Source organism: Pan troglodytes, chromosome 14 (assembly GCF_028858775.2).
Source record: "Pan troglodytes isolate AG18354 chromosome 14, NHGRI_mPanTro3-v2.0_pri, whole genome shotgun sequence".
In the NCBI taxonomy this organism is placed as follows: domain Eukaryota; kingdom Metazoa; phylum Chordata; class Mammalia; order Primates; family Hominidae; genus Pan; species Pan troglodytes.
In genome coordinates, this window is record NC_072412.2 from 116,284,884 (window position 1) to 116,298,340 (window position 13,457).

The 13,457-nt window shown below is 46.4% G+C and overlaps 1 protein-coding gene across 11 annotated transcripts in view; it reads right to left on the reverse strand.

Moving 5' to 3' along the window:
- Positions 1-13,457, reverse strand: part of CARS2 (cysteinyl-tRNA synthetase 2, mitochondrial) — a 73,055-nt gene that overhangs the window by 24,314 nt on the left and 35,284 nt on the right. For all 11 annotated transcript variants that reach the window (XR_010150563.1, XM_016925531.4, XM_063792320.1 and 8 more), the window contains 2 exons: positions 11,677-11,806; positions 2,043-2,176 (listed from right to left, as the gene is read on the reverse strand). Coding sequence is in view for 10 of the 11 variants with exons in the window: in XM_016925531.4 (XP_016781020.3) it covers positions 2,043-2,176; positions 11,677-11,806 (264 nt within the window). In the remaining variant the exon portion in view is untranslated. The remainder of the gene's footprint in view (positions 1-2,042; positions 2,177-11,676; positions 11,807-13,457) is intronic.

Genomic DNA, 13,457 nt, shown 5'->3' on the forward strand with positions numbered 1-13,457 from the left:
GCCGGGTATGGTGGTATGCACCTGTAGTCGCAGCTACTAGAACAGCTGAGGCAGGAGAATTGCTTGAACCCAGGAGGCAGAGGTTGCGGTGAGCTCAGATAGTGCCACTGCACTCCCAGGCTGGGGGACGGAGCGAAATTGTTTCAACAACAACAACAAATGCTTTCCCATTCCCACATCAGAAGGTGAACACGACCTCCGTTTCTAGACCCCGGCCCCTCCTCATTACCTGACAGGACGAAGCGTCGGCACAGCTAAGGCTGCCCTTCCTGCCCCCCAGCTCCACACTCGCAGAAGGGCTCACAGCAGGTCATGGTTGTCAGTAACAAACCCTGACCTACTGAACAGGATAAACCTGCAGACAGAAACGCGCCTGCGGAGGGAGCAACTCCAGCTCCTCAGACAGTTCAGGGAGCGCTGAACTGAGCCCTGAACCAAGTCAACGAGGAAGTGACTTCGGGGCAATCAGCCTCATCTATTTACTTTCATGAAGAAACCCAAGTGAACCCTGCTGCAGACCAGAAAACCGGAGCACTTCTGCATTTAATGTCACCTTGCTGTGACATCTTAATTTCCCAATTCAAGGGTTTCAAAAACGAGTACCTGTTAATTTCCTGTATTTCAGATGTCAAAGTTTGCATCTCCAAATCTATCACTACCAAACACTCTTTATCTTTCTTCATCTGGGACAAGGGACACGACTACCTCTGTGCCTGAGACACAGTGTCTCAGCCCCACTATCTGGGCTCCCAGCACGCTTCCTCTCCAAGAACACAATTCAGAAGTCCTTGGGCCACGGAAGAGAGACCTCCTTCCCCATGGTCAAAAGTGGAGTGCAGGCCCCCGGCTGTGGAAATCAGTGCTCGGCTCCCCGAGGGGTGATGCCTTAAATATTCCACCACTGGGCAGCGTGCACCCCCTTCCCACGTGAGCGCCAGCTGAAACGGAAGTGAGGGCGGTAGGCGTTTGTTCTGATTAGAAACTCCACCGACACCGGAATAAAGTGGATTTCAGCTAGTGCTGAGCCCTCCCCAGGGAAATGGTATGGGGTGCTGGACAACAGCTCCTAAGTCCTCAAACAGCCACGCAGCCAGCTTTGTTTCTGCTTCATTTTTAGACAAAAACTGGGGCACTGTGAGAGGCAGACACAGTAGGTAATGGTAGGGGCAGAGCCGCCTGCTGGGTCCCCCGACTCAACAGGGTAAGCCCGGGGTGAAGGACATGCTGCAGGAAGTGACTTCGGGGCAATCAGCCTCATGTACTTTCACGAAGAAACCCAAGTGAACTCTGCTGCGGACCAGAAAACCAGAGCACTTCTGCACTTAATGTCACTTTACTGTGACATCCTAATTTCCCAATTCAAGGACTTCAAAAAATAGTATTTGTTAATTTTCTGTATTTTAGATGTCGAAGTTTGCATCTCCAAATCCTATCACTACCAAACACTCTTTATCTTTCTTCATCTCAAATACCTTAGCTGTCCATCCCCAAAAGGTAATAAGACTAGTTAATCATGACCCTGTAAACTTGGAAATATGACTCTTCCAGTGCATCCGAGTGAATTCCAAAACTGCTGGGTTCGAGGTGTTGCTTAACTCATGGTGTTGCATCCACTTCTGAGAGCAGACAGCTGGGGTTCATCAGTTAGGTGTTTGAACAGTGGAAGAAAGGGCAATGTTATTAGAAGATGGCAGAGATGTCTAGTGACAATATTACAGCTTCAGAAAGGAGTGTTCATAATTATCGTTACATTGTACTACTTCAAGTTCCTTCTTAATAGTTTTACTTGAAAGAAACCTTATATAGAACAGCATTGCCAAACATTTTCCATATTCTAGTCAGTTCTAAAAAGGTATAATCATTGCTGCAATCCAAGGAAGCTCATGTTCAAATGATTGAAACTCAAAAATAATTTAAGAGGCAAATCCATTTCTTGACCTATTAGCTGATCTACTATGTATTTCCAAATGTAGCTGTTCCGCCGACAAAGACAGAACTGCTAGAATTGAAATAGAACAAATTAATCTGAAGTTATTACTTACCAGAATGCAGAAAATAATTTCCCCACTGCTCGCACTGATGAAAGACTTCGCACTGTGCAATTTCGTTTTCATGATGTGGAAAAGCTAAATCTATCCCACCTGAATGGATATCCAGTTGATTTCCAAATACCATACTGCAAGACACAGTGCAAAGTAGTGAATTCATTCAATCAAGCAACATATTTTCTTCTAACCTCATCTATTTATTCCTTCCAGCCTTTTTAATTCAATGAATAAATGGATCTCAATTTTACATCAATTTGCATGATAATTTAACTGATTCAAATGAAAACTGAAATCCTGTCATCACAAACCCGTAATTCATGACTTTTCATCCTAGTAAAGGCACTTAATCCTTTTTGCTCCAGGTTCTTTTTTTCTCTTTTTCTTTCTTTCTTTTTCAACTCAAAAAATTACCTTTACTTACTTTCAGTAGGTAGAGTTTAGTGGTTTTCCAATTTTAACAAGAGATGGAACTATAAAATCATGACAGTGTTTCATTTGGCTTTTGCAAGTGTAACTAACAGTCACCTACGAATAACAAGAGAGTTCAAAGCAACACAGGTTGCCATTTCTCCTACAGTGCTGTGCCATGCCTCCATAAAAACCGCGTTTCTGCAAACCCATACAAAAAAATTAATGGGGTTGATGGGGGAAATGAGGCTGGGCCAGCCCACTCGAAACTCTGTCCCTGGACCAGCTGCAAAAGCATGGCGACGCAGCAGGCCGGTGGATTTTCTTAAAATGATAGATACAGAAATTTCTAAGGTGCCAACACCTCGCAGAGGTCCTTCCTGCTCCCACTGGTCTGGTTCCCTGTGCTCGGGGAAGGACTGCACACGGAGGTCTCGAGCCTGGGGAAACAGGCATCACAGAAATACACGCTGTAGTGTGACGTTCTAAGACTTTTACATCTTAGCCGGGCGCGGTGGTTCACGCCTGTAAACACAGCACTTTGGGAGGCTGAGGCAGGCGGATCACAAGGTCAGGAGATCGAGACCATCCTGGCTAACATGGTGAAACCCCATCTCCACTAAAATACAAAAAATCAGCCGGGCGTGGTGGCGGGCGCCTGTAGTCCCAGCTGCTTGGGAGGCTGGGGCAGGAGAATGGCGTGAACCCGGGAGGCGGAGCTTGCAGTGAGCCGAGATCGTGACACTGCACTCCAGCCTGGGCGACAGAGCGAGACTCCATCTCAAAAAAAAAAAAAAAAAAAAAAAGATTTTTACATCTTAGTGACGGGTCGTCTTAGGGTAACTCTAACACTCCCTGCAGTTCAAATGCTGTGAAGGAGACTGTGGGACCAGGAGTGGGGAGGGGATGGGAGGGGCCTCATTTGTATTTGGATGGGCAATTCTCCCTTCTGAAGATCTGAAGCCAACACAACGACGTGAAAGTTTCACAAGCTGAACTATGGGGCCACAACCTTCACTATGTTAGTTTCGCTCCTGATCTCTACGTTACACCTATTTTAAAATCAGAGAAGGCTCAGAAGGAACAACAATAATGGTCTCTTCATTATTTAATCTTTCAACAAAAATAAGAATTTCACATAACATTACATTTGAAACTCACTAAATGTTTTCTACCTGCTTTAGAGAAATTATTTGAATCTAAAAAATGAATCTACAACCCAGTTTATATGCCATAGTCTGCTATTAAGTATTGATAAACACATAGAAGTAAAGTGTGACTGGTGACTGGACATTTTTACTTTTTTTTAATCAAAAGTCAGGCCCATGCTTCCTACTAACAACAGGGTTTGAGGTCTGAGGAATGACGGAAGCGTTTCCAGATGAGCCGCATAACCACAGTGCAAGTGGTGGGGGCTTAGCAGAAAAGGGAATCTCTTTCTGGGTCTTAAAGAAGACCCACCAAAATTTAGATAGGCAGGTCGTGGGGGACAAGGCCTTCCCTCCTGGTGGAATGGGGCGACCCTACTCGGGGCTGAATACTCAAGCTGTCTGGGAGTCCATGAATGGAGCAGAGTCCTCGTGTGGGAGATAATTATCTCCACCCAAACCCCCTCTACACCCAGCCAGGAAACACATCCCGGATACAAAGCCCACAGGTTTCGGGGTGACTGGATTTATCCATCTGAAAATCTCTGATGTAGCTACTAGCTTAAAATGTTTACCTTAATCATCCTTTCCTGTGTTTCTAATTTTTTAAAACTGTTTATTAAAATAAATATTTGCTATCAAGTATACTAAAATCCATGAGTTAACAGTGATTTTTTTAAAACCCATTTCTGGTGCCGTTTCCAAGATGGCAGAATAGGAACAGCTCCAGTCTACAGCTCCCAGCATGAGCGACGCAGAAGACGGGTGATTTCTGCATTTCCAACTGAGGTACCGGCTTCATCTCACTGGGGCTTGTCAGACAGTGGGTGCAGCTCACGGAGTGTGAGCCGAAGCAGGGTGGGGCATCGCCTCACCTGTGAAGTGCGAGGGGTCGGGGAATTCCCTTTCCTAGCCAAGGGAAGCTGTGACAGACGGTACCTGGAAAATCAGGACACTCCCACCCTAATACTGTGCTTTTCCAATGGTCTTAGCAAACGGCACACCAGGAGATTATATCCTGCGCCTGGCTCGGAGGGTCCCACGCCCACAGAGCCTCGCTCGCTGCTAGCACAGCAGTCTGAGATGAACTGCAAGGCGGCAGCGAGGCTGGGGGAGGGGCACCCGCCATTGCTGAGGCTTGAGTAGGTAAACAAAGTGTCCAGGAAGCTCGAACTGGGTGGAGCCCACTACAGCTCAAGGAGGCCTGCCCACCTCTGTAGACTCCACCTCTGGGGACAGGGCATAGCTGAACAAAGCAGAAACTTCTGCAGACTTAAACGTTCCTGTCTGACAGCTTTGAAGAGTAGTGGTTCTCCCAGCACGGAGTTTGAGATCTGAGAACGGAGAGACTGCCTCCTCAAGTGGGTCCCTGATCCCCGAGTAGACCAACTGGGAGACACCTCCCAGTAGGGGCTGACTGACACCTCATACAGCCAGGTGCCCTCTGAGACGAAGCTTCCAGAGGAAGGATCATGCAGCAACATTTGCCGTTCTGCAATATTTGCTGTTCTGCAGCCTCTGCTGGTGATACCCAGGCAAACAGGGTCTGGAGTGGACCTCCAGCAAACTCAACAGACCTGCAGCTGAGGGTCCTGACTGTTAGAAGGAAAACTAACAAACAGAAAGGACATCCACACCAAAACCCCATCTGTATGTCACCACCATCAAAGACCAAAGGTAGACAAAAACCACAAAGATGGGGAGAAACCAGAGCAGAAAAGCTGAAAATTCTAAAAATCAGAGCGCCTCTTCTCCTCCAAAGAAACGCAGCTCCTCACCAGCAATGGAACAAAGCTGGACAGAGAATGACTTTGATGAGTTGAGAGAAGAAGGCTTCACACGATCGGTAATAACAAACTTCTCCGAGCTAAAGGAGGATGTTTGAACCCATCATAAAGAAGCTAAAAACCTTCAAAAAAGATTAGACGAATGGCTAACTAGAATAAACAGCATAGACAAGACTTTAAATGACCTGATGGAGCTGAAAACCATGGTACAACAACTATGTGATGCATGCACAAGCTTCAGTAGCCGATTTGATCAAGTGGAAGAAAGGGTATCAGTGATTGAAGATCAAATGAATGAAATGAAGCAGGAAGAGAAGTTTAGAGAAAAAAGAGTAAAAAGAAATGAACAAAGCCTCCAAGAAATATGGGACTATGTGAAAAGACCAAATCTGCGTCTGATTGGTGTATCTGAAAGTGATGGGGAGAATGGAACCAAGTTGGAAAACACTCTTCAGGATATTATCCAGGAGAACTTCCCCAACCTGACAAGGCAGGCCAACATTCACATTCAGAAAATACAGAGAACGCCACAGAGATACTCCTCGAGAAGAGCAACTCCATGACACATAATTGTCAGATTCACCAAAGTTGAAATGAAGGAAAAAATGTTAAGGGCAGCCAGAGAGAAAGGTCGGGTTACCCACAAAGGGAAGCCCATCAGACTAATAGCAGATCTCCCGGCAGAACCTCTATAAGCCAGAAGAGAGTGGGGGCCAATATTCAACATTCTTAAAGAAAAGAATTTTTAACCCAGAATTTCATATCCAGCCAAACTAAGATTCATAGGTGAAGGAGAAATAAAATCCTTTACAGACAAGCAAATGCTGAGAGATGTTGTCACCACCAGGCCTGCCTTACAAGAGCTCCTGAAGGAAGCACTAAACATGGAAAGGAACAACCAGTACCAGCCACTGCAAAAACGTGCCGAATTGTAAAGACCATCAAGGCTAGGAAGAAACTGCATCAACTAACGAGCAAAATAACCAGCTAACATCATAATGACAGGATCAAATTCACACATAACAATATTAACCTTAAATGTAAATGGGCTAAATGCTCCACTTAAAAGATACAGACTGGCAAATTGGATGAAGAGTCAAGACCCATCAGTGTGCTATATTCAGGAGACCCATCTCACGTGCAGAGACACACACAGGCTCAAAATAAAGGGATGAAGGGAGATCTACCAAACAAAAGGAAAACAAAAAAAAGCAGGGGTTGCAAACCTAGTGTCTGATAAAACAGACTTTAAACCAACAAAGATCAAAAGAGACAAAGGAGGCCATTACATAATGGTAAAGGGATCAATTCAACAAGAAGAACTAACTATCCTAAATATATATGCACCCAATACAGGAGCACCCAGATTCATAAAGCAAGTCCTTAGAGACCTACAAAGAGACTTAGACTCCCACACAATAATAATGGGAGACTTTAACACCCCACTGTCAACATTAGACAGATCAACGAGACAGAAAGTTAACGAGGATATCCAGGAATTGAACTCAGCTCTGCACCAAGCGGACCTAATAGACATCTACAGAACTCTCCACCCCAAATCAACCAAATATACATTCTTCTCAGCACCACATCGCACTTATTCCAAAATGGACCACATATTTGGAAGTAAAGCTCTCCTCAGCAAATGTAAAAGAACAGAAATTGTAACAAACTGTCTCTCAGACCACAGTGCAATCAAACTAGAACTCAGGATTAAGAAACTCACTCAAAACCTCTCAACTACATGGAAACTGAACAACCTGCTCCTGAATGACTACTGGGTACATAATGAAATGAAGGCAGCAGTAAAGATGTTCTTTGAAACCAATAAGAACAAAGACACAACATACCAGAATCTCTGGGACACATTTAAAGCAGTGTGTAGAGGGAAATTTATAGCACTAAATGCCCACAAGAGAAAGCAGGAAAGATCTAAAACTGACACCCTAACATCACAATTAAAAGAACTAGAGAAGCAAGAGCAAACACATTCAAAAGCTAGCAGAAGGCAAGAAATAACTAAGATCAGAGCAGAACTGAAGGAGATAGAGACACAAAAAACCCTTCAAAAAATCAATGAATCCAGGAGCTGGTTTTTTGAAAAGATCAACAAAATTGATAGACCGCTAGCAAGACTAATAAAGAAGACAAGAGAGAAGAATCAAATAGACACAACAAAAAATGATAAAGGGGATATCACCACCGATCCCACAGAAATACAAACTACCATCAGAGAATACTATAAACACCTCTATGCAAATAAACTAGAAAATCTAGAATAAATGGATAAATTCCTGGACACATACACCCTCCCAAGACTAAACCAGGAAGAAGTTGAGTCCCTGAATAGACCAATAACAGGCTCTGAAATTAAGGCAATAATTAATAGCCTACCAACCAGAAAAAGTCCAGGACCAGAAGGATTCACAGCCAAATTCTACCAGAGGTACAAGGAGGAGCTGGTACCATTCCTTCTGAAACTATTACAATCAATAGAAAACAAGGGAATCCTCCCTCATTTTAAGAGGCCAGCATCATCCTGATACCAAAACCTGGCAGAGACACAACGAAAAAGGAGAATTTTAGACCAATAGCCCTGATGAACATCGATGCGAAAATCCTCAATAAAATACTGGCAAACCGAATCCAGCAGCACATCAAAAAGCTTACCCACCACGATCAAGTGGGCTTCATCCCTGGGATGCAAGGCTGGTTCAACATACGCAAATCAATAAACGTAATCCATCACATAAACAGAAGCAAAGACAAAAACCACATGATTATCTCAATAGATGCAGAAAAGGCCTTTTGACAAAATTTAACAGCCCTTCATGCTAAAAAGTCCCAATAAACTAGGTATTGATGGGGCATATCTCAAAATAATAAGAGCTATTTATGACAAACCCACAGCCAATATCATACTGAATGGGCAAAAACTGGAAGCATTCCCTTTGAAAACTGGCACAAGACAGGGATGCCCTCTCTCACCACTCTTATTTAACATAGTGTTGGAAGTTCTGGCCAGGGCAATCAGGCAAGAGAAAGAAATAAAGGGTATTCAATTAGGAAAAGAGGAAGTCAAATTGTCCCTGTTTGCAGATGACATGATTGTATATTTAGAAAACCCCATCATCTCAGCCCAAAATCTCCTTAAGCTGATAAGCAACTTCAGCAAAGTCTCAGGATACAAAATCAATGTGCAAAAATCACAAGCATTCCTATACACCAATAACAGACAGGGAGCCAAATCATGAGTGAACTCCCATTCACAATTGCTTCAAAGAGAATAAAATACCTAGGAATCCAGCTTACAAGGGATGTGAAGGACCTCTTCAAGGAGAACTACAAACCACTGCTCAATGAAATATAAGAGGACACAAACAAATGGAAGAACATTCCATGCTCATGGATAGGAAGAATCAATATCGTGAAAATGGCCATACTGCCCAAGGTAACTTATAGATTCAATGCCATCCCCATCAAGCTACCAATGACTTTTCTCACAGAATTGGAAAAAACTACTTTAAAGTTCATATGGTTTAAAGTTCAAAAAAGAGCCCGCACTGCCAAGACAATCCTAAGCCAAAAGAACAAAGCTGGAGGCATCATGCTACCTGACTTCAAACTATACTACAAGGCTACAGTAACCAAAACAGCATGGTACTGGTACCAAAACAGAGATATAGACCAATGGAACAGAACAGAGCCCTCAGAAATAATACCACACATCTACAACCATCTGATCTTTGACAAACCTGACAAAAAAAGAAATGGGGAAAGGATTCCCTATTTAATAAACAATGCTGGGAAAACTAGGTAGCCATATGTAGAAAGCTGAAACTGGATCCCTATCCTTACACAAAATTAATTCAAGATGGATTAAAGACTGAAATGTTAGACCTAAAACCATAAAAACCCTAGAAGAAAACGCAGGCAATACCATTCAGGCCATAGGCATGGGCAAGGACTTCATGACTAAAACACCAAAAGCAATGGCAACAAAAGCCAAAATTGACAAATGGGATCTAATTAAACTAAAGAGCTTCTGCATAGCAAAAGAAACAACCATCAGAGTGAACAGGCAACCTACAGAATGGGAGAAAATTTTCACAATCTACCCATCTGACAAAGGGCTAATATCCAGAATCTACAAAGAACTTAAACAAATTTACAAGAAAAAAATCAAACAACCCCATCAAAAAGTGGGCGAAGGATATGTACAGACACTTCTCAAAAGAAGACATTTATGCAGCCAACAGACACATGAAAAAATGCTCATCATCACTGGCCATCAGAGAAATGCAAATCAAAACCACAATGAGATACCGTCTCACACCAGTTTGAATGGCAATCATTAAAAAGTCAGGAAACAACAGGTGCTGGAGAGGATGTGGAGAAATAGGAACACTTTTACACTGTTGGTGGGACTGTAAACTAGTTCAACCATTGTGGAAGACAGTGTGGCGATTCCTCAAGGATCTAGAACTAAAAATACCATTTGACCCAGCCATCCCATTACTGGGTATATACCCAAAGGATTATAAATCATGCTGCTATAAAGACACATGCACACGTATGTTTATTGTGGCACTATTCACAATAGCAAAGACTTGGAACCAACCCAAATGTCCACCAATGATAGACTGGATTAAGAAAATGTGGCATATATACACCATGGAATACTATGTAGCCATAAAAAAGGATGAGTTCATGTCCTTTGTAGGGACATGGATGAAGCTGGAAACCATCATTCTGAGCAAACTATCACAAGGACAGAAAACCAAACACTGCATGTTCTCACTCATAGGTGGGAATTGAACAATGAGAACACTTGGACACAGGGTGGGGAACATCACACACCGGGGCCTGTCGTGGGGTGGGGGAGTGGGGAGGGATAGCATTAGGAGATATACCTAATGTAGATGAGGAGTTAATGGGTGCAGCACACCAACATGGCACATGTATACATATGTAACAAACCTGCACATTGTGCACATGTACCCTAGAAGTTAAAATATAATGGAAAAAAACCCATTTCTACAAATAGGAAACATACGTGTGGTTATTCACTAAGGAGATCTGTAACACTGAAACGCTAGGAACAGTCTAAACGCGCGGCCGGGTACCCTGCTGCCTGCAGAGGGTCAGGCCACACAAACCAGCACCACGGTAACAAACTAACCGTGGGCCAGGCGCAGTGGCTCACACCTGTAATCCCAGCACTTTGGGAGGCCAAGCGGGCGGATTACCTGAGGTCAGGAGATCAAGACCAGCCTAACCAGCAGGGAGAAATCCCATCTCTACTAAAAATACAAAATTAGCCGAGGTGGTGGCGCATGCCAGTAATCCCAGCTACTCAGGAGGATGAGGCAGGAGAATCGCTTGAACCTGGGAGGCGGAGGTTGCGGTGAGCCGAGATCGCACCATTGCACTCCAACCTGGGCAAGAACAGTGAACCTCCGTCTCAAAACAAAAAAACAGGAACATGAAACTAACTGTGGCGAGCCCCATTGGCAGCTGTGCAGCACGGGGCATGGGCGGTATGCTGTCTTTCACACACCCCACCCAAGGTGCCCCTGGCTGCAGGCAGAGCCACAGGGTGTGGACACCTGAGGTGCGTCCAAGGGGACCAGGGAGAAGGCGGAGAAAGCTCTACTGAGAGGCAGAAACCAGGACAGAGAGGGTGTTTCCAGAGTAGGGGATGCCACAGTGGGCCAGGAGAGCAGTGTCGTGTGACTGAGTGGGGGCAGCAGGCAGCTGCGGTCCCAGGCAGACAGTGGGAAGAGGAGCTTTGGTGACAGAGGACCCACATGAGGGTGGCTGGGGGACTCCAGGAAGATCTGGGAGGAGCTGGAGATTTCCGCCACAGAGCACCCTGGCATGTGAGTTGCCTGAGCTCGAAGAGCTGGCGGGAAGGCGGAGAGGGATTTGGGGGCTAGAGAAGTGCGAAGCGAGGAGGGATGTAGGTGCAAGCACTCTCCTCCAGGGCCCCAAGCACCAGCCACTACAGAGAAGGGTGAGGGAACAGGGCAGCTGCAAGTGTGAACCAAAAAGCAGCCTCTCCACTAAACAGAGGAAGTGCTGAGGTCAGGAAAGCTTGATGTGTCATGGGTTTCGTTCATCCCATTCCATGGCCCGTCACACTGCAGCAAAAATCTCTTCCCAAAAAATCACCCATGGGCACACGTGCCAGGCTGCACCTGCTCCCATGCACATCCTCTGCTGCCCTGAGCAGGCACCAGGGGAACTTGAGCCCCAACCCCCACGAAGCGGCAGGCACCTTACCTAGCGATGGCAGAGCACTCGATGTGCCAGCCCGGCCTCCCGGGTCCCCAGGGAGAGGCCCAGAACACCTCCTGGGGTTTGGCCGCCTTCCACAGGGCGAAGTCATTGGCATGACGCTTGTCAGAGTCCACTGCAGATGATAAATGGTATATCAGTGGGAAGAAGCTCAGTCACCCCACCATGGATGCTCAGACATTTACCCCCACTACAGAAACCCAGACAGTCACCCCCACCATGGAAACACAGAAAATCACCCCAACATGGAAACCCAGACAGTCACCCCCACCACAGAGACCCAGTCACCCCCACCACGGAAACACAGAAAATCACCCCAACATGGAAACTCAGACAGTCACCCCCACCACGGGGACCCAGACAGTCACCCCACCATGGACACGCAGACAGTCACCCCACCACGGAAACCCAGACAATCACCCCCACCATGGAAACCCAGACAGTCACCCTTACCACGGAAACCCAATCACCCCCACCATGGAAACACAATCACCCCACCACGGACATGCAGACAGTCACCCCACCACAGAAACTCAGTCACCCCCACCAGGGAGACCCAGACAATCACACCACAGAAACTCAGACAGCCACCCCGCCACGGAAACCCAGACAGCCACCCCGCCACGGAAACCCAGACAGCCACCCCGCCACGGAAACCCAGACAGCCACCCCGCCACGGAAACCCAGACAGCCACCCCGCCACGGAAACCCAGAGAGTCACCCCGCCACGGAAACACAGTCACCCCGCCACGGAAACCCAGACAGTCACCCCGCCACGGAAACCCAGACAAGTCACCCAACCATGGAAACCCAGACAGCCACCCCGCCACGGAAACCCAGACAGTCACCCCCACCATGGAAACACAATCACCCCACCACGGACACGCAGACAGTCACCCCTACCATGAAAGCCCAGACTGTCACCCCACCAGGGAAGCCCAGGCTGTCACCACCACCTCACCCCCACCACAGAAGCCCAGATAGTCACCCCCCACCACAGAAACTCAACTGGTCACCCCCACCAGGGAAATCCAGCCGGCCACCCTGATGGAAGCCCCTCCAGCCGCCAGTGGGCAGCATGCCCCAGGCTGTATCTCTTCGAAGGAGCCTTCGCTTCTCGCTCACTCCTGTTTCACCCACGTGAGGGACAGGAGCACCGGCAACACTTTCACCTCAGATGCACCAGCGCACAGGGAGAGCTGGGCGGCCGGGAACCCACAGAGGCTCATTTCTCAGGAATGTACTGTGGACCGGGTGGGGTTTTCCCATTTTTCCTTATTCTGTCTTACGAGAAATATTCTGCTTATCAGTAACTGAGTTTCAGGGTTGGTTTTTCCAAAAAGATACTAATCACACAGAGTGAAAGGTGCGTGATCGTGTCAGGTAACGCGGCTTATGGACCCGAGACTCTGAGCAAGGTGCCCATCACCGTGCGGTGAGGCTGCCAGTGGCGCATGCTCACCAAAACCTGCTGTCCCATCTGCCCAGGACAGGCACACCCCATGTGCACAACGTCCCAATATCACCCTTTCCACCCGGGAGCACCGACACAGGCGTCCATCACCTTTGATGAATTTAAAGAGTGCAGACACAGATACTTTTTCTGGGTCAGACTGGACAGGCTACGTTTTCATTACTAGTCACTTTAGTAAGAATAACATCCTCTGGGCACCCAAGCAAACAGAACAATTCCTACATAGTGCATGGCAAACGAGAGCATCAATAACACCTTATGCCGAAGGAAAATACTTAAGGACAGAAAATGC